General features: G+C 32.2%; 1 protein-coding gene across 2 annotated transcripts; it reads left to right on the top strand.

Annotated features, from left to right (window-relative positions):
- The first annotated feature begins 2428 nt into the window (after positions 1-2428).
- LOC143071450 (uncharacterized) lies at positions 2429-24158 on the top strand. Of its 2 annotated transcripts, XM_076245742.1 has the most exons (6): positions 2429-3108; positions 8878-8922; positions 14989-15123; positions 15466-15607; positions 19501-19695; positions 22175-24158. In XM_076245742.1, exons 1-6 carry the CDS (start codon positions 2612-2614, stop codon positions 22358-22360), a joined length of 1200 nt encoding a protein of 399 aa, XP_076101857.1. In that variant the 5' UTR covers positions 2429-2611; the 3' UTR covers positions 22361-24158. The 2 variants fall into 2 exon arrangements, with proteins under 2 accessions (XP_076101857.1, XP_076101867.1); XM_076245752.1 differs by lacking the exon at positions 8878-8922 and having other exon boundaries at positions 2430-3108.
- The last annotated feature ends 2738 nt before the right edge of the window (positions 24159-26896 follow it).

The following is a 26896-nucleotide window of genomic DNA, read 5'->3' as shown; positions in this document are numbered from 1 at the left end:
AGTATTCTTTTCTAATATGAAGTAAAGTCATATATATGTCATGCGTCAGATATGCATGGCTTTATGATAAAGAGTATACGTAGTGGCCTTTCACACAATCAAAGGAATATAATATAATATTTAACAGGGTAATTAAAAATTACATTTATATTACTGTCTAAGTTAAAAAAAAATCTAACGTATTTTTGTCTAAGTTTTCATTAAAATCCAGTATAAAATTCCAGAATTCAACTTTTTTTTCTATTAAGTTTACAAAAAAAAAAACCACACCATAAAACATTCGTATTTTTGTATATATTTTTAATGGTACGACTTCCCAGTGGTACGACTTTACGTTGGTACGAGTTAACTTTTTTGGTACGAGTTAACATAGTACGAGTTTCCTGTGGTACGAGTTAACTTGCTTCCCGCGTAGTCTACGAACGACAATTTTACTATTCGTACCCGCATGCGGGTACGCGCAGACACTCATTGCGGTCAATTTTTCACTAAAAGTACTTGACGACAGAATTTACAACTGGATCTTAAAAGTGCATAACTTCAAAAAAACCCTATTTTTGTGTGTGTGTTATCTAGGGTTATTAGTCTCAGTCAACCTCTGAAAATTTTTAGTCTGCCCTTCCACGAAATATTTAATTAGAATTTTTTAAAATGTTGTTGAATTTTCGAAAATTCCACCTGACAACCGATTAGACAACAGTTTTAAGTTGACTGAATGCAGAAAAGTACACCAAATGGTGCTCAATAGCCAGTAGATACATTTGTTTTTTTTAAATACAACTTGCATATAAGGATCGTAATGGTGCTATCTGGATAAATCTATCAGTTTTCAAGAGCGCGTCTTCTCTACAATGGCTGCCATTTCTACGATTGTAAAAAATAACTAGCATAATGGGAGATAATGTTGACGAAGTAGAATCCTGACTTCAAATTCAAATTCTTTATTACCTTGAACTTTACAGTTCGTCGGTGTCAATATAAAATTTCTTAGTAAACAAGTTAACAGACCGAGAATGTTCATGTAATATTGTCTCTGATTTTAAATGCAGTAAAGTGTATTTTCCTAAATTGGTTAACTATTTGATGTTCTTTAAACTTAAAAGTTCAATAAATTTAAACACACTTGGTCTAAACCAGTAATATTTCTTTGTGAATTTTACTCTAAGTTCCTTATATTTCGGACACACTAAGATGAAATAGAATTCGTCTTCAATACACTGAAGGCAAATTGTACATATACGACGTGACAACTCAATGCTTTGGTAGCGTCCAGTTTCAACTGCTAATGAATGAGAAGAAAGTCTTATTTTTGAAAGAGCTCTTCGGTACACTAAAGGAATATTCTAATGCAATTATTTTGTATCAATGGTTCTGATTGGATGACAGTTAGCGTAAAATTCTCTATCTCCTTGTCTGTAACTAAGGAAGCCGACATTTTGAATTGCTGAATGTATTGACATGTAATTTCTACAATAATAAGCCAAAAAAACTCACATGTTGCACCTAAAAATCTTCTTTTTATCAAATTTTAATTCATTCTGAAGCGGCACAGAAGCCAGAAAACGCCCGGTGTTTATGTTTGACGCCGGAAGCATACCTATGACGTCACCTATTGTAGGGACCAAAGAAGATAACATATTTTCGCGGAATTTTCTTTAATGAAGATTTTACACTGAAATAATGATTGAAATTTAATTATGAACTTGCTTTGCATTAGAATATCTCTTAATTTTGTCAAATATAATTGTAAATCAAAACTGTTTATAATGTATTTATAGATACGGCACTTGCAACTGCTATCAAGTAACGAATACATCTCCTGTTTTTTTAATATCTAAAAGTCGTTTTTTAATAAGAGGGAATTCAATATCAAATACGAGGTCTGATTATTTAATCCACATATCTCCAAGTCCAATGTTGTTTAGTTCATCTCTGATTAACTTTGTCCAATTTACAAATTTTGAACGTTTTCTATCAATATCGATACACATTTCTTTGTATACGGAGCTTTAAATACAGTTATTTGTTGACATAATTTTGAACCCGCAATAATTAAAAATTTGGATTTTCCGTTTAACGACTATTGGAAGTCTTCCTAGTTCCATGTATATCATTGCAGAATTTGTAGACTGTTTAACACCAAGTTTTCTTTTGCAAAAATGCAAATGAACTTTTTCGACATCATCACCTTTATAAAATCCCCAGACTTCGCATACATAAGAAATTACACTACCTACGTACACATCAAATAGAGACAGGATAGTTTGAGTATTTAAATGGTAATTCTATAGGTGATGATGGTAATCATTCCTCCGAATGATACTTTAAAGTCTGATTTGGAGGGTGTGTCTTACAGATTCGCAGATTTCAAGATGGTGCTCCTAGGATGGAGAGATGTGCGAAACATGTAATCATTTTTTGTCCATCATTTTTACGTTGTTTTCCCTCTACTTATATTACCCTGAAAATTTACGAACAAAAAAAAAGGACCAAAATACAGTTGTGATAACAGCATGAAGATCGGCTCATCAAAGTAACACCATCAAAGCACTTCAAAATAACCAGGAGAAAAGGAGTTTTTTTTTAAACAGTAACGCGAGTGTATGCTAATATGGCTTCTCTGAATACATGTATATCTTCGCCAAGTAACAACACACCTTCTAGTTCTAACGAAAGTTCTTATCTTGGCAAAAGTACAAGTTCGTGGACAAACGAAAAAGAACTTACTCGTCTACATATAGAGACTTTTTTAGAAATCTCACCTGATGACGTATTTGAAATGGGTTTTAGAGAGTTTTTCAAAGGGGATAAACAAGTTATCACTCGCTACTTAAAGAAACAGTTTCCTCTTTGTAAAAGTAACGATTTGCATTTGAAAAATAAAAAAGAGTGCTTTAAATTTACACTAAATGAAATGTTACCTGTTAATTGTGAAGATATGGAAGATTTGGATGTGGCCTCCTTATATAGATTCAATAAAGATATTGAAACAAAATCATTTGCTGAATATACAATGGAATCTAAATACAGTCCTGACAGAAGTTGGTTGAAAAATTGTTGTGAAGAGAATGACAAAACTTATAAAACTAAGGAAACCACTTGTCAAAAGTAAGTACAATCATGACAATGTAGTAAATCTAAATGTACATGATTGTTTCATATTAAATATAGTCAATTAGCAGTCAGGGGACTTACTTAAATGAGTGATTTTTAAATCACTTATTTAAGTAGCAAATTCGAAATTTTGTCATAAATTGTGATTTTGTAGTTTTACTAAAATTTTAAACACATAGGTTTAGATAATATCTTTTCATTAGTACAAGTGTGGACACAGATGAGTGTGGATAGTATGTTTTGATGTTTGACAGTTACTTATGACAAAAGGGAGTTCTATGTTTTCCTATATGGTGTTATTAACGGCGTTGCACGATGACAACCAACTTGAGCATTAGGAGTATTGTTTATTCAATATTTAGTTTTTATGTTCAAGATGGGCATGGAAGAGACAGTAATTGCATTAGTTACCAAAAGATTATGATCGAATATGTTCCACATCTTTGATTTTTGATTCACTTTGTAGCTAGGAGAGCAACACATTATAGGTTCATTTTTTCATGTGTTTTTTTCTAAATGGGAGATGATATAAAGATTTGATAACATGACGAGCCTGTAATTCAGTGGTTGTCGTTTGTTTGTGTGTTACATAGTCGCTTTTTGTATAATTTTTGGTACATAACTAAGGCCGTTGGTTTTCTCGTTTGAATTGTTTTATATTGTTATTTCGGGGCTTTTTACAGCTGATGATAGGGTATTGGCTTTGCTCATTGTTGATGGCCATATGGTGACTTGTAGTTGTTAATTTCTGTGTCATTTTGGTCTCTTGTGGAGAATTGTCTCATTGGCAATCATACCACATCTTTTTTTATATGTATTTGCTTACTATTTGTATGGTTGTATTTATATTATTTTTTCATTAGTAAAATTGAAAAAAAATAACTTTTTGCTTTTTTAAGTAAAAAGGTTTATGCCTTTGGTGCAATAATTTAGCTGCAAATTCTATTTTAGTGGATAAAATGCTATAATAATGGCCTTACTTAATGAACTGATACTTTCTTTACAGATTTTTCCCAGCAGTGGGAGTATTTTTCCTGTAAAGTTCAAGGTTTTATCTTTCAGATTATGTAATAAAATTCTACTGTTCGCGATAAAAATTTCACTGTTCGGGGGTGTTGAAATTAGTGGGGGTTATAAGAATAGTGATACTTAAAGAAGTGATTTTTTGGAAGGAAATTGAGGTATGATACTTAAACAAGTGATTTTTATGTCCTTATCCTAGATTCAGTACAATGTCATCACCTGACATGACCTGGTCATCCTAGACAACACAGATTATGCAGATGTTGGTTCTGATAAGTTTAGAAACACAATTAGTCCCTGGATCATTAGTATTCTATATTTAAAGCTACAATAAGATTAAATCACTTCTTCTAGTGATTAATTTGTGCTACTTAAATAGGTGATTATTAAAGAAAGACAACTCTAACTTCCAACCTTTATGAACACAATGTTACTTGAATCAGTGATTTAGAAAATCACTCATTTAAGTAAGTCCCCTGACCACTGGTGGTAAGCGGATGGTCGTAACTAAAAGTTACGACCATCCGGAGATGGGAGACAACTCTGGGGATAAACTTTTCTTTTCCGATTTTCGTGCGGTAAAATGTTCATTTGAGTCAAACCGCTTGTCTCATACATACTATTCGGTGGTTAGGTGATATTGAAATCAAATTTGATGCATTAAAACATTCCAATTTTCGTAAAATAGTCATTCAAAAATTCGAAAATGATGGTCGTAACAAAAAAAACCAAAAATGTTGAGGATGGTCGTAACGAAAATTTGTGATGGTCGTAACTCTGTTTTAAATAAGACCGAGTAAGGCAAGTCAAGAGTTTTAAATGTGTCTATTATTGTATTCATATATTATATGACGTATTTCTGAAGAATTTTTAAAATTTTTACATACAACGTAAAATAAAGCAATTTCAATCCGTGTAACACTTATCAATTCAAAATTTTAAAAAAGTTTTCAGATATTAGTTTGGGGGAATTTTGATTAAAGTTTCAAATTGGTAAAATGTTTTGGACCGAACAAGGCAAGTCAAGAGTTTTAAACGTGTCTTTTATTATATGAATATATTATATTATATTATTGTGAAAGTACGTTGTTTTCACCAATGATAAAAACTAAAAGGGGTGAAGAGAGGATACTTGTAAAGTGCGAAACGGAAGAAAATTGGAACGAATCGAACGAAACAATACAAAATGAAATGACAGTCATATATACTGAAAGTATAATGTATAAAACTAACCAGAGGCAAATAGTTGAATTAAGGCCAACTAAAATTAATTAGTAGATTTTCATCCAAATTTTTGAAAAAAATGGGGTGGGTGGGAGGATTTTATTTTTTAAATTTTATTTCATATGAAACCTTTTTGTGACGAGTTCTTCATATATGCAAGTGTAATGATATAAGCTTATATCATGTATACACAAGTATGAGGAATCTTACATAATTTTTCAAATCCTTAAATAAATACTATCTAATTGCGGCTTTAAAAACTAAACAACAAAAAACGTTTGAGAAATGCTCTCTACAGTTGGACTACCTTCACTAAATGTATTAGGGTTTCAAAACGATGGTTTGTATTCCATTAAAATGAAGCAAATGCATTGGTATGCAACACATTTATTATGAGTACAGAATAAAATGAAAACTCGAACAGTGTTGAAATAATTGGGTTGGTACTTATGCAAGATGAAAATATAATTACTATGTAAAACTTGAACTTAATAAAAAAAAAAAGTTGTTTAATGACTCTTTTATGTGTATTGGGACATTTGCTGTTTGTCAACATAAAAATAAAATGCGTATGTTAGTCAACTTTTTAAATTCAAAATACGGTCATAAATCTAACAAGTTTGTGCTTGTGTTTTAATATCTTTAATCCAGTCATGTTTTCTGTATCAATGGTTTCCACGAATCTGGCGCTTTGGATATCATTCACGGTTTAAATTTCCTGACACAAAGCCATTGCATAAATAAAAAAATCCGCAGTTTTCTAATCACAGAAATTTGTGACATACCGTGATTTGCGGTCTTGGAAACAGAGTGTTTCTTGTAACATGAATATTTCATGTCATTCTCGTAATCAATCTTTACTCTCGGAAGATGATGTTGTCATCATAGAGCAGCAGAATATGTCGACTTAATCATTTTGGTTAGATTTACTCGAGGTACAAAACCGAAATTTAAAACAGGTAGCTTTGAATGAAACGAAATTTTAACGGGTACCGGTAACGGAAATGTACAAAATCCGGAAATCGTAAATTTTATGAAATAAAAAAATTCGGGGCGGGCCGATTTCATTGGGGCGGGCGGGGATGAAAATCTATCAATTAATTTTAATTGGCCTAATGTAAGCGATTAAATTCATTAACAATGTAAATTTCTCAAAAGTGGAGAATTCATTTTAAAACAAGAAACACAGCCTTGGTTATGATAATTCTTAGTTGAAAATAAAAAGCACGAAATGTATCAAATCATTTTTAATTACAAAATAAATGATTTTAAGGAAAGGCATTTTTAATAAATTGGACATCACATAAAATACATGTTTTTTTTTCTTCTTTAGATTTTGCATCTTTTGAAAAGATAAACATTGTAAATACTTTTTGAGGATGTACCTACTAGCTGATTTTTTGAAATCTACAATTTAAGATTGATACATTAAGTCGAAAGAGCATTAATAAGGAATCAAAATAATCTAAAAGTTAATATTGATAGGTTATGAAGGTCATTATCTAGACTAGACTATTCCCGCGAATTCGCAGGTCCGTACCTGAGTTAAAGAACATACACTTTATTTTTAGCCTGGATTTTTAGAAGTCATATTGTTATTGGGTGAAATCAAGCTGATGATAAGGTGGAAAGTTATGTCCATTACGAAGTCCATGAGTAGCGTGTAGCCATTCATACAATATAAACATATAACATACACATACTGTTCAACCTGCATACCGTGGGGTTTGTATGTGATAGTTGCCGCAGTACCTTTAGTTCTACCTAAGTCTCTGACATATTATCCTGGTTACAAGCTTAAGTCTGGCTACAAACGTGTAGCAGTGTAAAATATATATCAACAATATTCCTAATTTCGAGGTTAATACAATGTGCATTGCGACACCATGGTTCAGTTTTCATTCCGTACCAATACTTATAACTAATATCAATGATATACCGCAATATATAATTGTTATGTAATCGATAAAAAATAAAGACAGCACGTTTAAAAATCCTGAGTTGAGTTCAATATCTTAGCGGCTACGTAGTTGCTATCAATATCTTTGTAGCAACTAGACTATAGCTACACCTTCAATAGTCAAAATCTACGTAGCAGCTACGATATTGATCTCAACCCAGGACTCCGAAGTGTATTTGTGGATTTAATTTCCGCATGAACCACCAAAAGCCGAATATTTGAAGGCCTATAGTTTATAAAACTGCATAGCTGATTAAAAGTTAAAAATGATTGTTCAGAATTGTACGTTTAATAATTTCACCTGCCGACATGATTGCAGATAAAAAAAAAAGTCGAAAATAAAAAAAAATATAAGGGAATACACGTGCATTTAATAATTTTATGCCTTAACGTACAGTAAAAAAATATTAATACTCAACCCTAACATACTTTTAGGCTTAATGCAAGTTGATAAGTTTTCACTGTTACTCCTAAATGATGAGCGTTTGGAATACATCAGAACTGTGTTTGTTTAATAATTTTCTAGCTCAATTTCTGCATACCATTATCATAGTAACAAATACTATTGTTTGTAACAAATTATATATGACATCTAAAAATTGTCTAAATACTCGAGTTACGGTCATCTTTCAAAGTTACGACCATCATCCAAAATATTATAGTTGGATTTACGACCATCACACATTTAAAGTTACGACCATCATGCTCGAACTTTTGAATGACTATTTTACGAAAATTAGAATGATTTTGTCTATCAAATTTGGTTTCCATATCAACGCACTCACGATAAGTGTATGTGAGACAAGCGGTTTGGCTCAAATGAACCTTTTACTGCATGAAAATCGGAAAAGAAAAACTTATCCCTAGAGTTGTCTCCCATCTCCGGATGGTCGTAACTCGTAACTTTTAGTTAGGACCATCCGCTTACCACCAGTGCCTGACTGATTAGATATGTATGATGATATATATACAGCTGAAGCAATACAACTTGCCCAACTGCCATACCCTCCTGACCAACTCACCTACATGTACATGTACAAAATTGTAATGCTACTCTTGTTAGGCAGTTGGGCAACAAGGCATATAAAAACATCTGAACTATGAGGTAAATTGTGAAAATACCATTTTGTATAGACATGATAGAGGCATATTGGAATTATAGTTTAATAATTTTATTATGTCCTGAATGTGAGTGAAATATTTGCCACGTGACATGTACATTTGCACCAGATCATTTTTTCTTTCAAAGGATTGTTGGTCATTTATCATGTTTATATAATTAAAGCTGCATATATCATGTACAAATGTATTAAATGGAATGCTATTTGATTTGGGGAGGGAACAGCCTTGGAAAAATTTGAAAAAAGATATATATTTGTCCTCATTTTACTTTAATACATGTACATGTACATGTAAATAATGTGACCCTGGTATAGAGGTGCTTTGTATTCTGTATAATTTGAAATCAAGATGACCTTTAAAAAAAATTTGACCAAGAAAAAAAAATAATTTCAATATTTTGCCAGCTGAGAGATTTAGTCTATCCTTTTATACAGTTTACAGTTATTCCTTAAAAGAAGAGTCCAATTACAATGTTACAAGTAAGTTGCACACATGTACAGTTACATATAGCAATTAATGATTAATTGGAAGATTTGCAACTTACATTTACTTCTGAATATATATATGGCAAGGTACATTCTTTCCTTGTTAAAATGTACATGAACATAAAAGATTCCTTGCTACAAATAAGAATGAAGGCCTAGATACAAATTTACTTGATAATTACACCTTATGTAAGAATCCTGGGTTTTTATTGGTTGATAGCTAGTGTATTTTTCACCAATTTACTGTTATCAAATGAATATCTTTCATTTTTAACGCCGCCGGGGTATATGCAAAAAGGATTACCTTTTTTAGCCTCTCAACCGTGGTTTTTGCCAAAAAATACTCTATCTGACTGGACGCTTGTAACTTCTCAATCATCACTGCGTTTTTGAAAATTAACAATCGGTGTAATTAAACAGATATAGCATGTTCTTCAGGTGCGTTTCTTCAGGCGCGTAGCTCCCTATATTTTAACACGCAGTTGCCTGCACATCGATTCGGCATGCAAAAATAAAATGGCAAAATAAAAATTTATAGATTGAATGTTAAAGGAAACACCTATGTTGTCACTTTTTTAATTGATGAAATATCATTAAATAACAGCATTTGGTTTCAAAATAAAAGTTTTATTGGAGATTATGACAAAATCAGACAGTAACTTGTATCTTTTACAAGATTTGAATTTGTAATACTCAGTCAAGACATGTAGTTTTTGGAGCACATTTTACAGTGTACGGTTCATCAGTTGGAATGAGATGTACCAATCGGCATTAGAATTATCAGAACCCTTCGATATTGTTGAAAATATGCCGAGACGATGTGGTCGACAGACTACCAGAGCCAATCACCCTGCAAACACGCCAAAACAGTATTGGAAAGTCTCATTATTTTTTGCGAATGTTGAAAACAAATGTACTATCAACAATGAACGACGACAGTTACATTTTTACTAGCATTACTGCATATTCATCGGCATTTCAGTGTGAATATTGACAATTAAAGTAAAAGAGAAGTTTATTTCTGCCTAGACCTGAAGAGCAGATTTTAGACAATTTTGAGTAAATTCTGTATCACAAATATGTGTTGTTTATGTATTACTCTATTCAGAAGATTTATTAATACATGTAGTTTTAAATTCATAAATTTTTTATAAGTCCTATCTACATATAGCTCCTCTTTCACCGTCCTATGACCGAAAACCGGAAAAACAAACATTTTTCTGCATAAAAGGGTCCTAAAAATTGTTTGCCTCGCTCTGCTCGGTGGTACATGTATCTGCTTGCACATCGTTTCTTTCTAGCTACGACCCTGTTCTTGAGGGGTATTTGCAAATAATACTAGTCTTGAGAATAAATTTCTTTCATCTTCAACTCATGAAATTTAACATTTTCTCCAATGGTATTTTTCGCCAATACCCCTCCTTAACATGATATATCTGTTTACAATACTAAATAAAAGTTCATTATTACGCTCATTTCCTTCATTTATATATCTTATCCAATTAACTGCCAATTTCACCTCAACTAACATGTTCTTTGTCTAATTTTTTTAAAAAGACTTTGAACTGTCATATCTGTTGCACATCAAAGAAAACTCATGTTGTACTGTTTAATATACCACTCTCCCAGGTTAGGGGGAGGGTTGGGATCCCGCTAACATGTTTAACCCCGCCACATTATTTATGGATGTGCCTGTCCCAAGTCAGGAGCCTGTAATTCAGTGGTTGTCGTTTGTTTAAATGTGTTACATATTTGTTTTTCGTTCATTTTTTTTATACATATAAGGCCGTCAGTTTTCTCGTTTGAGTTGTTTTAATTACATTGTCATATCGGGGCCTTTTATAGCTGACTATGCGGTATTGGCTTTGCTCTTTGTTTAAGGCCGTAGGGTGACCTATAGTTGTTAATGTCTGTGTCATTTTGGACTCTTGTGGACAGTTGTCTCATTGGCAATCATACCACATCTTCTTTTTTATAATCAATTCAAGAAAAATCATAGATCTAAATCTAAAATTGTTTCTTTTAAACATATTATATCAATTAAGTCATAGCTCAGACTTAATAAACATGTTATTGAAATAAATCTAGTCCTGTCTTTAGACAGGACATATTATGGTTACTTTCTGTCTGTCTGACGTCAGCAATTCAATTTAAAGTTTTATTGAAAGTCAATATTCAATAAACTACATATTCTGACTTTTTAATTGCCCATCTAATAAGGTGTGTCAATTTTTTCTATATAGATTATGAGGCAGAGTTGTATATATTTTGTCTTGCATTAAAGGGAGACAAATCCTAAAACTTACAAATTTAGACCTCTATGAATCAAAAGCAGATTCAGACTTATTTATGTTTGAGCTCTTAAGTGTATATAAAATAGAACAATCAAAACTTTGCACAAATTTGAAATCACCAATATGAGCATGACACTCTAAAATTAATTCCGCTATATTCCAAACTCCAACATGCCCAAAGCCTTATTTGAACAATTTATGAAACTTTATTCCTTGTAAAATCATCTTTTTATGTCAATGAGTACTACTGTATGAGTTTGCGTGTTTTTTTTTGGTTTGAAAGTGGGGGGTGGGGGGTCGGGGGGGGGGGGGGGGTCTATTTGAGTATTTCTAACAATATTTCAAGACTAGTTGACTATGTACATGTACAATGTAATTCCATTTTAAGCATCAAGACAAGTGTATAGAGGATAGATATTCATAAGACAACTCCTATCAAAGGGATACTTGATAACCCTTAAATATCTTCAAGATAAAGGATAATAATCTCTGGATGGATTAAGAAATAATTCATGGAAGCCATAACGCTCAGGATAAAATTCGAATATCACGGCCCAGGCCATGTGTAAATTTCCAACAAATCTATGGCTTCCATGAATTATTTCGATTCTAATAGGACAAATACGATCATTAAAAAACTGATGCGATGATGGGTATACCATGTGTGTGGCTGTTCTATTTTACCCACTGTACGATAAATGTAAAACAAATCTAATAAATCTGCAAGAATGATTCCTTAACTAACCGCTAGAAAAAAAATGTGATTACTTTTTTTACTTCTCAGTAAACCCAACATTTGCAATTTTGAATTTACATTTTTTATCGTAAGCTACCGTCAAATTCACTGTTGACATGTTGTAACCAAGGAGCCGCCATGTTGACTTGCTGAAATCAGTAAATGTGTGAATAATGCAATAGAACAGAAAACAAGCAACACCTACCTCAATACTTTATTTTAATGCAATTGTATCCGAGTTTAGAAGGTAAACGCAATAGAAAAACCTTCAGCTTTGACGTTTTCATTCGTATGACGTCATGTTTTGAAATGACGTTAATGCGCCAAAATCATTACTGGAATTTCGCGGAATTTTAATTTATTTTGTTTTTGTCCATTTTTCCGTTCTCTAATGTGTAAATTCTTTTTGTTATGCGTCAGAATCAGAATAAATGTTCTGTAGGGTTTTATTCAATTGTAATTGTTGACACAGCGAAATCCACAACCATTTACACATAGGTTACGATACATGTGGATTTACGTGGGAGGCATATTTAAACAGCCATTTGTGTACATCTTGGAGTCTGCGCTAAGTATAGATATATCGAGAATTTTATCACAGTGTTGTTTACAAAGCGAAAGAAGCACGTCATATTAGAATAACTTTTAGACACTGAATGAATAGAGTGTAACCATTTAATCATTCTGAATAAGGCCTGTGAAGGACTGACAGTGGTCAGGTTATAAATCATCACTGGACACCATCAGTTATTTGGGCATAACCTATAGTCGCCGTCAGCTGAAATTCGTAGCGGTTATCGGTAAAAATAATCTAAACTATCAATCGCGTTCACTCGAGATACAGTTTTTCACATTCTATTCATAAATCGCATAAAGAAAAACCACTACTGACCTACCTTTTAAGTGATCGCACTGTAATAATCCTGACCTTCACTTTTTCCAGAATATTTTCCATTGTAATTCCGCCATCTTCGTTTCTATGAGGATCATTTGTTTACATATGACATTCGACACTGTACGCAGTTTCCTGAAATGTTCTTTTCATTGATGTGATAAGGTTTCCCGCGCTTTATGCAAATTTTATGAAATTGAACTCCACGGAAACACTTCCGGTAAAAACAATGGCCGATTCCACCATTCAAAATCGTCTATGAAAAAGTGAAGGTCAGGATTATTACAGTGCGATCACTTAAAAGGTAGGTCAGTAGTGGTTTTTCTTTTTGCGATTTATGAATGGAATGTGAAAAACTATATCTCGAGTGAACGCGATTGATAGTTTAGATTATTTTTACTGATAACCGCTACGAATTTCAGCTGACGGCGACTATATATATTTATTTCAGTTTAGAGTTATTGCCCTTAGAAAGATAAAATATGTGCAATGCAGAGGCCTTTTGAACTTTGTTCTTTTATTATTACATGAACTACATTGTACTCCTTGACAAAGACAAAAGATATTGATATATATATATATATATATGTTTCCTACTTATTTGTTACATTCTGACAAATTAACAAATATTTTTGACAATGACCATTTATGACAATATGGTGATGTATGTCAGAGAGTATTTCCCTTTCTGTATACTTGGTATATGACATTATTACAATGCAAGTGTAACTCATAAACCATACATTTGTAAGTGTTAGAGACCTAGGGTCTCTTGATTTGAGGTCTTTGTTGACAGCTTTTGACTTGTAAAGGTCAGTTAAGGTTACAAATACTGTGAATGATGTTTGAATGCTATTACCATGAATAAGTAGGATTGAGGCTTTAACCTTATTGAGAAATCTTAACATGATTTGACTTATTTGTGTCTCTGTCATCAAAATTAAATAGATTGAATCTACAAGCTTTTGTCATAAGGATTAATCTTGGTTGGAATATCATTACATGTACAAATCATTTGGTTTAGTAAGAATTAAGAACACTAGTTTTGGGTAAAGAAGGATTGACTGGACAATCTTAAGTAGATAAAGAGTACCAAAAAGACTAATTGCAATTTGCAATGCTCTTTTCAGTAAATCAGATTTATGATATATTTATTTTATTTCTATGCCGCTAAAGGTAAAAATATGATTACATGTATAGAAATAAGGAGATGTCGTATGATTGTCAATGAGTCAACTGTACACCAGAGACAACTGAAATGTAATGTAAGCAACTGAAGGTCATAGATGAACTTTCAACAACTGAGCTACATCTATATGTAAGTCAAAAGGTGTATGCTAAAACCATTAAACATTAGTTCTGACACATTTAGAAAAAATTAAGACATTTTTCAGAAGTTCTGAATTTGTCTGAATCATATTCTTACTGATACATACAGATTTTAATTTGTCTTCCATTCTTATAAATATATTTCTGACACTTTCAGAACAATTCAGACACTTCTCAGAAGTTCTTAATTTGTCTGAATAAAATTCTTAATGATTCAAAAATATTCAGCAGAAATTCAGAACTGTCAGCATGAAGTCAGAATAGAAATATCAGGATTCAGAAAAATTCAGACATCATTTATCATGTAAGACAATTTCAGAAATGATTCAGACATTTTCAGACAAATTCAGACAATAATCAGATTTTAATTTTCATGAGGGACTAGGAACAAATATTACAGACAGATAGTTACCTGTGAATTACAGGATTCTGACTTTGGACAGGCACATAAAGAATGTGACAAAGTTTGACAATACAAGGTGTGAGCACTGAATCCCCCACCTAAACTTTTAAAGACAGTGATGTTACAGAAAGACATAAAATTTTCAAGTTTTCAGACATCCCCAAAGTGCTTTTAGCACTTTTCATTAAACTTTGGTGACTGATTTATATCTATTAAGATAATATTCCTTTAATTTTTTATAAATTTACTGATATGACATTTAGAAGTTATTACTGTTTATTCTTTAATAACACTCATGGCGCAGCTGTTTATTAACTTAGATAATGCACCATTTTGTTCTGTTATGAAATCAATGATTGTCTAAAGAACAACGAAGAATGTATCATTTTATTTTGATCTTTTTTAGAATATTTTACAGACTAAAGAACTTTTCTGATCAGTTATTAATTATGACCAACAACAGAAAAAAAATGGACTTAACAAACAAAATGTTCCAGGATCTTTTCTTATCCTTTGTAAGGATTTTTGAACTAATGATAATGTAAGTTGAAGTTAATAAGTTATTCATAGCAATAATCCATTCAATCATGCTCTAACAGGAAGGTTTCTGACATTGAAGAACATGAAATGCTATTGTATGAAAGGATGTATGCACAATGAACCAAATAAATGATTATAACTTTTATATATATTTCAAAATTTGCATGCAAAAATTGAAGATATTTATCTCAAATTGAAACATGAAGTACATGAATTTGAAATATATATAGATTAACAAATCTGTTTTTTCTAACAAAAGTAAATCTGTACTTCTGATTGTATCATTCTAGTTTTAAATCTGTGTTATGCATCAAAAGTAAGATTACAGAATATTTATTTACAGTGATGATAATAATTTCCAAGCATACAACATGACTGTTGGAACCAAAACTATTAGATCAGAACCTGATGCAGTGATATGTAAATTTTTCCCAACAGATGTCCTTCAGTTTACTGAGAAAGTAATAGCAGTGGTTCATGTTGAGGTAATCTTTTGGATTTTATATTATCTGATCATTGTGACCTATATTTTGAAATAAGATGACACCTGTTTGTATGAATTTTCTTAATGTACTAGACCAGTTTACCATTCTTGGCTTGAATCATACTTTACAGAGCTTTCTTTATAAATTAAATTCCTACTAATCAACCGATCCCTCCTTTCTAGCATGATATGATGTTAAAACAAGCTTCAATTACAGCATTCAAAGATAGTAATGGTGTTTTATACTGCAATCAGCTATTTTACTATACGTATAAAGCTATACGTATAAACGTTAGCTTTATACGTCAATGACCTCAACTAACCTATAAACCCCGCCTACTTACCAGAACTACTGTATTTCATCAACAACGTCACGTCACAAACATGACAACGTGTAGTAACAATGGTCAAAAGTTTATGAATTTAAACTTGTTACGTCTTCAAATTGGTAATATATAACCATGTTTATTAAATGTTATTAATTAAATTCATTTCCCCTTTCTAATTCCTTAAAATGTCAATGTCTTACTGCCTGAACTACGCTCATAGTGAAATACCCCAAAATGGTACCCCAAGAGGGAAATTCCAAACACTTTTTTTAAACAATATTTTTGTTCCATATACTTTTTATTTTTTTATCGATTTCAGTATAAAGACAATATACGTATAGTGTCTTAAAAATGTATTCGGCACGAAACAGGGGAAATGCTCGGTAAAACCTTGCATTTCCCCCGTTTCTAAGCCTCATACAGATAAATTTCATATTTCAAGACACTATACGTATATTCATTCAGGGGACTTTCTTAAATGAGTGATTTTCTAAATCACTGATTCAAGTAACCTTACTTCCATAATGGTTGGAAGTAAGAGTTGTCATTCTTTAATAATCACCTATTTAAGTAGCACAAATTAATCACTATAATTAGTTATTTAATTTTATTTTAGCTTTAAATATAGAATACTAATGATCCAGGGACTAATTATGTTTCTAAAATTATCAGAACTAACATCTGTGTTGATAGGATGACCAGGTCATTTCAGATGATGACCTTGAACAGTTTCTAGGATAATGACATAAAAATCACTTGTTTAAGTATCATACCTCAATTTCCTTCCAAAAATTCACTTCTTTAAGTATCATTATTTTAATAACCCCCACTAATTTCAACACCCCCGAACAGTGAAATTTTTACAGTGAACAGTAGAATTTTATTACATAATCTGAAAGATGAAACCTTGAACTTTACAGGAAAAATACTTCCACTGCTGGGAAAAATCTAGTAAGAACATGAAGAAAGTATCAGTTCATTATGTAAAGCCATTTTTATAGCATTTTTTCAACTAAAATAGAATTTGCAGCTAAATGATAGCATCAACGGCATAAACCTGGCTACTTAAAACATTGTAAAAGAAGCAAAAAGTTCATTTTTTTTCAATTTTATTAATGAAAAGATATTATTTAAACCTATGTGTTTAAAATTTTGGTAAAACTACAAAATTACAATTTGTGACAAAACTTCGAATTTGCTACTCAAATAAGTGATTTAAAAAGTCCCCTGACTGATATTGTCTAAATATCCTGATTTTCATTACCATTAAACATTTTGTTATCTTGAAATATATATATGTATATGTGATTCTTGCTGATATGAATATATTTGTAGTCAATCAGGCAAGTTTTTTACGGTCATATTAAAGTTCAAATTTAGCAAAAAGTTAAATATGCTTTATTTGGTGTAAAAAGGGAAATTTTCACAGCAGTTTTATTTTGTTTTTTTTCACTGTTAGAATTGAAATACGAATATAACTTCTGTATAAAAGTAAAGAGATGCTGATTGCCAATGAGAATACTATTAGTATTCACCAAGTTCAAATGAAATGGATGTTATTAAATATCGGTATAGGCAAATGATAGCATACTGCCTTCAACAATGAGAAAAAACCCACACCGTATATACAAATACAAAAGGCTCTGGCCATGAAAAATATGAAACAGTTTAATTGAGAAAGCTAACAGCTGCATTTATAACAAAACAATTTACAAAATCAAATATGACAGATATATAAGCATGAAGTCTACACATATTATTATCAAACGTGTGATTAATTACCCATAATCCTTGTAGTTTGATTAGACAATTCTTCTCTGTTTATTATTTTTTGTATTTTTGCAAGCAAACAAATGAAAAGGTTCAATTGTACATTAAATATCTTATAGATTTAATCTTTATGTACATTAATGAACCAACAATTAATGAAAAATTGTTTTTTTCTGGTCGATTTTTAACACTTTTTTTAAGATAAAAATCACCATGGTAGTGTTTCAAAGTCATTTTATAAAAAAAATTCATAGATTCCTGTGAAATTGTGAATCACAAAAATAAAACGATGCAACTGACAAATCTCGAAATGAAAAAAGTTGAAAATCATACAGTAACCTATAAGCTTTGTTCATTTCTGTGTCATTTGGTCACTTGTGGAGATTTGTCTCAGTGGAAAACATATATCACATGGTACATCTTCTTACTTTTATGTGTACTCAAGAATTGTGCCAAATACCGTTGAGCCGAATATTACAATATCTTCAAAACCATAATTTTTTCAAAAATTTTGCCACAATATAACATATAGGTTGGTAGTTTTGTTAATGATACCCAGCTTATTTTCCTTCTATTATGGTTGTATTGAAATGTTAGGCAATATTCTTATATATGAGAAGTAGTTTATGTATTATTATTATACCCCACGCAACGAAGTTGCGGAGGGTATAATGTTTTTGACCCGTCCGTCCGTCCGTCCGTCCGTCCGTCCGTCCGTCCGTCCGTCCTCTCAAACCACACAACAGAATTTCACGAAACCTTTTCAGATAATAAGGACATACTATGTAGTTGTTCATATCGAGGGGAAATTGCGATTCAATTTTTTTTCTAGGAGTTACGCCCCTTTGAACTTATTTACTTTAATGTACTACTGCAACAGTTTGTCATCGCAACTCCTCTCAAACCACACAACAGAATTTCACGAAACCTTTTCAGATAATAAGGACATACTATGTAGTTGTGCATATCGAGGGGAAATTGCGATTCATTTTTTTTTTAGGAGTTACGCCCCTTTGAACTTATTTACTTTAATGTACTACTGCAACAGTTTGTCATCGCAACTCCTCTCAAACCACACAACAGAATTTCACGAAACCTTTTCAGATAATAAGGACATACTATGTAGTTGTGCATATCGAGGGGAAATTGCGATTCAATTTTTTTTCTAGGAGTTACGCCCCTTTGAACTTATTTACTTTAATGTACTACTGCAACAGTTTGTCATCGCAACTCCTCTCAAACCACACAACAGAATTTCACGAAACCTTTTCAGCTAATAAGGACATACTATGTAGTTGTGCATATTGACGGGAAATTGCGATTCAATTTTTTTTCTAGGAGTTACGCCCCTTTGAACTTATTTACTTTAATGTACTACTGCAACAGTTTGTCATCGCAACTCCTCTCAAACCACACAACAGAATTTTATGAAACTTTGTAGATAATAAGGACATACTATGTAGATGTGCATATCAACAGGAAATTACGGTTCAATTTTTTTTCTAGGAGTTATGCCCCTTTGAACTTATTTGCTTCAATGTACTTCTGCAACAGTTTGTCATCTCAACTCCTCTGAAAACACACAACATAATTTCATGAAATTTTGTAGATAATAAGGACATACTATGTATATTGACAGGAAATAATTATTCAATATTTTTTCTTATACAATTTTTTTTTCTTATACTTATTTAATTTCTCCAATGACAATGTGGGGACGTGGGGTATGTGAGCGTGCTCACTAAGGTTCTTTGATTTTAAGTTAAGTCATTATACATGCTATATATTGATTAAGGAAGAGAAAGACAGCTGTGAATATATAAGTACGAAGTCAAAAAGAAGGAGAACTGATGACGACAAAACTTCAAACACCATGGGTCATATTGGTTCAAATATACAGGGACAACATACAGGTGAAATGATAGCTGCCTTGTCATCATCAGTGTTTGGTTTTAATGGTATATTTGGGTTCATTGTACAAGGAACAAAGGTTGGTATTATCTCCGACACCGATTTAAGCCAAGGAGTGGCTCAAAACATTTTGGGGAGATTTTTTTCCAATTTTGTGTCTCGCTTGAAAGAGTCAAAAAGCGAAACATACATTGTAGGTATGCTGTTTTCAGCATCAACGACGGCGACAACGGAGGCGTCAACAATGTATTAGTTTGTGATTAGGTCTAGTTTATGGTGAACCACAAGTGGTAGGTCAATCATATTTGGTATGCAGTTGTATTAGCATTGGCACATCTCATTGCCATGGAGATTATTTGGCCCTCCCCCCTCAATCATGGTCTATTGACTTTAAAACTTTTGCTTCTTATACATGTATTAGTTTGTGATTAGGTCAGTATATGGGTAACCACTAGTAGTAGATCAATGATATTAAATATGCAGATGTATAAGCATTGGCATATCTCATTTCCGTGGAGATTATTTGGCTCTGCCCCCTAAGTCATGGTCTATTGACTTTGAAAATTTTGCTTAGTTACATTGTAACATATATTAGTTTGTGATTAAGGCAGTTCAGGGGGAACCATTAGTGGTCGGCCAATGTTAATTGGTATTCAGTTGTATCAGCATTAGAACATCTCATTTCCATGGAGAACATTTTGGCCCATTCCTTCAGTCATGGTCGATTGACATGATTGACTTTGAAACTTTTGCTTAGTTTATATGTATTATTTTTTTGTGATTAGATCAGTTTAAGATGAAATGTTAATGTTAAGTCAATGGTATTTGGTACTCAAATTTATTGGCATTTGTAAGTATTGTTTCCATGGAGATCCTATATCTCCACCCCCTCTTCATGGTTCATTGACTTTGAAACTTTAACATAGTTTACAAGTTAATGTTTGTCTTTAGGTTTGTTTAAAGGGAATGACTTATAATAAGTCAATGATATTTGGTATGCAGTTGTAATAGCATTGGCACTTCTCATTCAAATTGAGATTGATTAGCCAAGTACCTCAGTCTTGATTCAATATTTACCCAACTTATGTAACATGTTAAGTAATTGCTATTTTAATGTCCACATTTGCATAATCAAAATTACCAACGAGCAAGACATATCATAACTGTGATAACAGTTTATCTTAATTTTTTTTGAAATATCAATTTTTTTTAAAAGTACCAAGAAAAAATCTTCAATAACACTGTGAGTATTGGGTAATAGCAAGAAATCTTCAATTGCACAGTATTATGCATCAGCAATATGAGTTAATTATATTTGCTGAATCTAATCATATATGAAATACACATCCATTCATATAGTACTTAAGTCTATAAAATGCCTTGTATGACCAAATGTGAATCAATTCTAAAGAAAAAAAAAACATTGACTTTATTTATGCTACACAGAATGAAAAAAATATATTGGTAAAACATGGTAAAGAAAAAATATAATAAAAAACCTGTACAGTGCAGTTACTAACTGGATGACCATTAACTTTAACTATAAAAGGCTAACTTAGTTAGCCACAGCTATTGGTTTTATACTATTGCTCAGGAAAACAAATCAATCAGAAACTGCACTCTTAGAGGATTTTTAAAATAATTTGACCTCAAGCATCATAGAAGAGACAGTGACTGTTGAAATACTCATCTGGTGCAGTAAAATTGGTACCTATAAATAAATGTTTTTACCTCTAGCATAACTTGGTAGACATTAACATACCTGTCATACTCAAGCTTTGATTTCTAGTCATGATATTGCTATACTGGAAGTCCTTTTTGGTTTGATCAGGTCTTCATTGATTGTAAGAGGTTTTGGATGTTCAAACTTAAAATAAAATTGATAATGGAAATGGGGAATGTGTTAAAGAGATAACAACCGACCATAGAGCAAACAACTGTGGAAGTACACCAATGGGTCTTAGTTTTAATTGAGCATCAATTATTGAAAAGACATTTTTTGTGGACATTGACATCTGGTGCAGTAAAATTGGTATCCTTAATGTTATTTCATACAGTCTAATTAAAAAATTTAATTGAAGTCCGCAGTGTTTATGAGAAATTAGTAATTACTTAATGTCATCAGGAGAATGGATGAAAGAATCATATAATTGATTAAGTATGTCTTGTCTGAGGCCCTTGCTTTTGAAGTGTTCTTGCATGGGAAATTAAAAGTATTATTTAGATAACATACTATTTTAATGGATGATGCATGATTCTTGAGTAATCTCACAGAACACTCAAAGGTCTAGGTTTAAAACAGATTATCATGGATGTGAAAAAAACAAGGTTAGTAGATGGAGTCAGAGTAAGTGTGTGACAGGGTTATCATCTATTTATAAGCATAACCTGTCACATGACAAAGTTTACTTTACAATACTAATACTCAGATAAAGTGATAATTGTATGGATTCAATGTAGGGACATTCCAAAACAAAATATTAACTTTTGACCTTGCTTGTTAGAAGTATTGTCAAAGATTTAAGAAGATGCTGTTATGATATGTTACTATTTTTCAGGTTACTGTTACATCTTTACGTACCAGTGGACAATTCTCGGAGCAGCTTAAAAAAGGAAATATCAAAAATGCACATGCCACTGTTCGCTATAGCCCACAGTGTAATATCTTAACTAAAGAAGGAAGAAGTCAACTTATTGATATATTTTTAGGAATGAAAGTATTACTGCAATGTCTTGAATTGTAAACAAAGAAACTTATTGGTTGAATTCAAAAGTGAAACAATCTGCAAAGGAATCCATCCAGTAAACAATGAATTTGTTCAAAGTACTTATGGTACTTTTACCTTTTACATTAGGATCTATCATATGTATAATAATTCATATAATTTTTATCTCTTGCTATGTATGTCTAACACTTGCCATGTATAAAATTAAGACTCAATCAAACTTATTGTGCTGTTCATGCTATTACAAACCAGTTATAAGTCTTATTTGGTAGGTCACATTCTGCAAAAGGGGAGGTGGATTTTTATACGACCGCAAAAAAATTTGCGGTTGTATATTGGTATCATGTCAGCGTCATCCAAAGACGGATCGTTTCCAGACAATAACTTTAGTATAAGTAAATAGAAATCAATAAAATTTTTAACATTGATTGATTTTTGGAGTTGGTCCCTACGGTTTAGGAATTAGGGGCCCAAAGGGGCCCAAAACAAGCATTTATCTAGTGTCAGTACAAAAAGTTGTGTATAAGTATTTCAATTGTTCTGAAATTGTACCACAATGTTAAATACCATAAGAAGAAGGTTTGGATATATTTTGTGGGTTATGGGGCAAACAGTCTAAGATTAAAGGGCCATAAAGGGGCCAAAAACAAGCATTTTTGTAGTTTCAAGACAATAAATTGGAGTTATCTTTCTTGCACAGAATGGTTGTTGAATCACCTAAAACCAATGCTATATGAAATCTTCTTTGAAAATTGGAGTTATCTTTCTTTGTCCAGAATAGTAGTTGAATCAACTTCAATTAATGCTATATGCAATATACAATGCAATATTCACTTTACTACCAACTGATAAATTAAAGCAGTCTTTACCATTTAGTGATTACAAGCACTTTGATTACCATTCTAGGGTTATGCCCCTTTACAAATGAAAAAAATTGAAGAATTTTTTAGTTTCTGTTCTCTTAACTTAGGTTTGTCTCACCTAAATTAATGAAATGTGTATATAATGCTTATTACCTCTAAACTCAGTTTAAGTTCAATTTTTGGCAGCTTCACTTTTACAGTTCTTTAGTTATGTCCCTTTATAATGTTATATGCTTGCAGGGGCATCATCTGTGTCCCTATGGACACATTCCCCATTTATTTTTTTAGAAGTTACTATTAATTGATATTAATTTTAACCATGACTGTATGACATTTTATATTTTGATATTTTATGATGTATTTAAATGAGTAGTTATTGTTGCAAACTCCATTAGAAATTTGAATTGAGATCTTTTTTGGAATAAGGGAAAGGGGGAGGTGAAAAATAATTGGGGGAGGGGGGTCAATTTTTTGAGATGATTAATGTTCAACAGCATAGTGAATTGCTCAAAAGCAAAAACAAATGGTTAAGTTCATTAGACCACATTCATTCTGTGTCAGAAACCTTTGCTGTGTCAACTATTTAATCACAATCCAAATTCAGAGCTGTATCCAGCTTGAATGTTGTGTCTATACTATCCCAACCGTTCAGGGTTCGACCTCTGCGGTCATATAAAGCTGCGCTCTGCGGAGCATCTGGTTTGTTACAGCATTTGGAACATATAAGCTATCATCTGTGAAATTGATATTCCATAACAGTTGACCAACTCCTGATTGTGTCTGTAAAATTTACCAATGGATGATTTCATTTTGGCCATGTGAGCTTATGTCATCACTTGGCGTGTCATCCGTCTTCGTAATTGTAAACTATTTCACAATATTGGTCCAAATACCTGCAAACTTTAACTGAATGTTCCTTAGAGTACCTTGTTAATAAATTGTATCCAAAGTTTCGATTTGTAAATGATCATGGTCGCCATTGCTAAAAAAGAACATAAGGGTAAGATAAAATTGAGAATGGAAATGGGGAATGTGCCAAAGAGACAACAACCCGGCCATAGAGCAGACAACAGCAGAAGGTCACCAACAGGTCTTCAATGCAACGAGAAATTCCCGCACCCGGAGGCGTCCTTCAGCTGGCCCCTAAACAAATATATACTAGTTCAGTGATAATGAACGCCATACTAAACTCCAAATTGTACACAAGAAACTAAAAGTTGAAATAATACAAAAATGCGGCGGCGGGGTTAAACATGTTTGTGACATCTCAACCCTCCCCCTATACCTCTAGCCAATGCAAAAAAGTAAACGCATAACAATACGTACATTAAAATTCAGTTCAAGAGAAGTCCGAGTCTGATGTCAGAAGATGTAACCAAAGAAAATAAAGAAAATGACAATAAGACATAAATAACATCAGACTTCTAGCAGTTAACTGACATGCCAGCTCCAGACTTAAATTAAACTGATTAAAAAATTATGTTTTCATCATATGAATATCAGACACAATCCTCCCCGTGAGGTGTTTAGTATCATACCATCATAACATATATGAGAAGAACATAACCCGTGTCATGCCAACAACTGGTTTATTAATAATAAATGTGTTTAGTTCCGATGCAAAGACCCTATAAGTGAATCAATATTAACGCCAAAATATCTTTAATGACACAGTTTTTGGCTTTTATCTAAGAGAACATTAGTAGTTAGAGAAAATGTGACAGGAGTTAAGGTGATGTATAAGTCAAAATCAATGTGCTATGAAATCAGGATTACTGTCCGAAATAGTTACTGTTTTTGGTTATTTTCTTAAATACTATCACAGATAGAGAAAGTTTTAATGGCAACACATTTTCAGCTTAGTAAGATAATTCAACATGATCACACAATAGTCAATTGACCCCTTAAGGATACTGCCTTTTGTCTAGCATTGACAGAGTCAAAAAGTGAGACATGTGTATGATGTGTCCAGTGTCGGCGGAAAGCGGTGGTGGCATCAACAATATACTTTTTGGTGATTTGGTCTAGTTTATGGTGAACCATTTATTGTAGGCTAATGTTAATAGGTATGCAGAATTGTAGATGTATAAGTATTAGCACATCTCATTTCCATGGAGAAAGTTAGGCCCAGCCCCTGTCATGGTCTGTTGACTTTGAAACTTTTGCTTAATTTACCTGTATTAGTTTGTGATTTGATTAGTTTAACATGAATAGTCAACGATATTTGGAATGCACATTTATTGGTATATGCATTTGTAGTTGGCATGAAGATTCTAAAGCCCCACCCCTTCAGCATGGTTCATTTGTAAGAGTAATTTTATTCCACCAGGTTTTTTTTTATTCCAGGTAACTGTTTTTCACTAGAGTATATTGGATGGAAATAGTGTGAAAGCTTTGATCTTGTCATTGTTTTGTTTATATTAAACCAGTTTATTGTTTTCGTTAAATAATAGGTAAAATTAGAATAGTTTTCAAGGAAAAAGTTTGATTAATAGATATTGACATAGAAGATATGATTTTATATCAAAGTGTACGAGAAAAGAAATGCACAGTAAAATTTCGGCAATCAAGTATTAATTTTTGAATATTACAAGTTAAGTGACAATTTAAGAGACATTCTCTGTAAGCATCGAAGGATAAGGATTATTGATGGCCACTCACATTTTCATTTAAGTAATTTAAGTATTATATGTTGAACATAACCTAAATATGAAAATCAAAGCACCAAAGGCGCTGTAGGCAGTTCAGTAAAAAAAAAGCAGAGGCAAACTTGGCAGATGTTAAGACGAATATATTTCTCAAGTATTGAATAATGTTTGTACCCTAAAGTTTTCACTATCCAATCCTGCCACTCTCAAAAGTTATGTCCAATTATTTTTTTTTGTATTCAATATCTGCGATTATGCACATACTGTACACTGTCCCATGTAAGGGGAGAGTTTGTGCTTGTCCATATTGAGATCCCAGTAATTTGGTAATTGTTGCTGTATTTCATATCCATTTTTCATAATTGTTTTGTACGTAAATCAGGCTGCTTTAGTTTTATTGTTTTACATTTGTAATTTCCTGGTCTTTTAAAGCTCACTATGCAGTATACATGCAGGTTTTGCTAATAGTTACAAGCTGCATGGCGGAATCAGAGGCGGATTTAGTGGGGGTCAGGGGGGCCCGGGCCCCTCTTTTGAGAAAAAAATTTGGTTGATTATATAGGGAATTACTGAAGCGTGACGGAAGCAGGCCCCCTCTTACTTATGATAATTTCTAGATCCGCCCAGGGAATATTCTTATCAAAATAATAATTTCAATAATGGGGTCCAGCAGTGGTGTATGATTAATTCAACTATATTCTAGAGTATGAATATGCCATATTAGCAGTTTTAATTGCATCAGCTGGTGCACCTACATTGTATGCACAATCATCAAATCATAGCTGAAACTATCTGAAGTGGTGTAATTTTCTTGTAAGTTATATTACAATAAATGCTGATGTTGTTATAATGGCCTCGGAATGATACAGCATTTTTTGAAGCGTGTACGGTTGCCTAACTATAATTGCTTACTTTCTTCATTTGAATTTTGGTGGATATATATATATATATATATAGTTGTCTCATAATGATGCATTGGCTATCATTCCACATCTTCTTATCTTAACAATAATTGTAAATGTCTTATGATAATCTATAATCAG

This window comes from Mytilus galloprovincialis, chromosome 1 (genome assembly GCF_965363235.1).
Source record: "Mytilus galloprovincialis chromosome 1, xbMytGall1.hap1.1, whole genome shotgun sequence".
Classification (NCBI taxonomy): Eukaryota; Metazoa; Mollusca; class Bivalvia; order Mytilida; family Mytilidae; genus Mytilus; species Mytilus galloprovincialis.
Note: the sequence above shows the minus strand (reverse complement) of the source record. Positions and strands in the feature narration are given on the sequence as shown.

Coding starts and splice junctions, on each gene's coding strand:
- LOC143071450 (XM_076245742.1), top strand. CDS start 2,612: ATGGCTTCTCTGAATACATGTATATCTTCGCCAAGTAACAACACACCT. Junction 8,923..14,988: donor GTCCAATTACAATGTTACAA/GTAAGTTGCACA, acceptor GATCTTTTTTAG/AATATTTTACAGACTAAAGA. Junction 15,608..19,500: donor TAGCAGTGGTTCATGTTGAG/GTAATCTTTTGG, acceptor ATATTGATTAAG/GAAGAGAAAGACAGCTGTGA.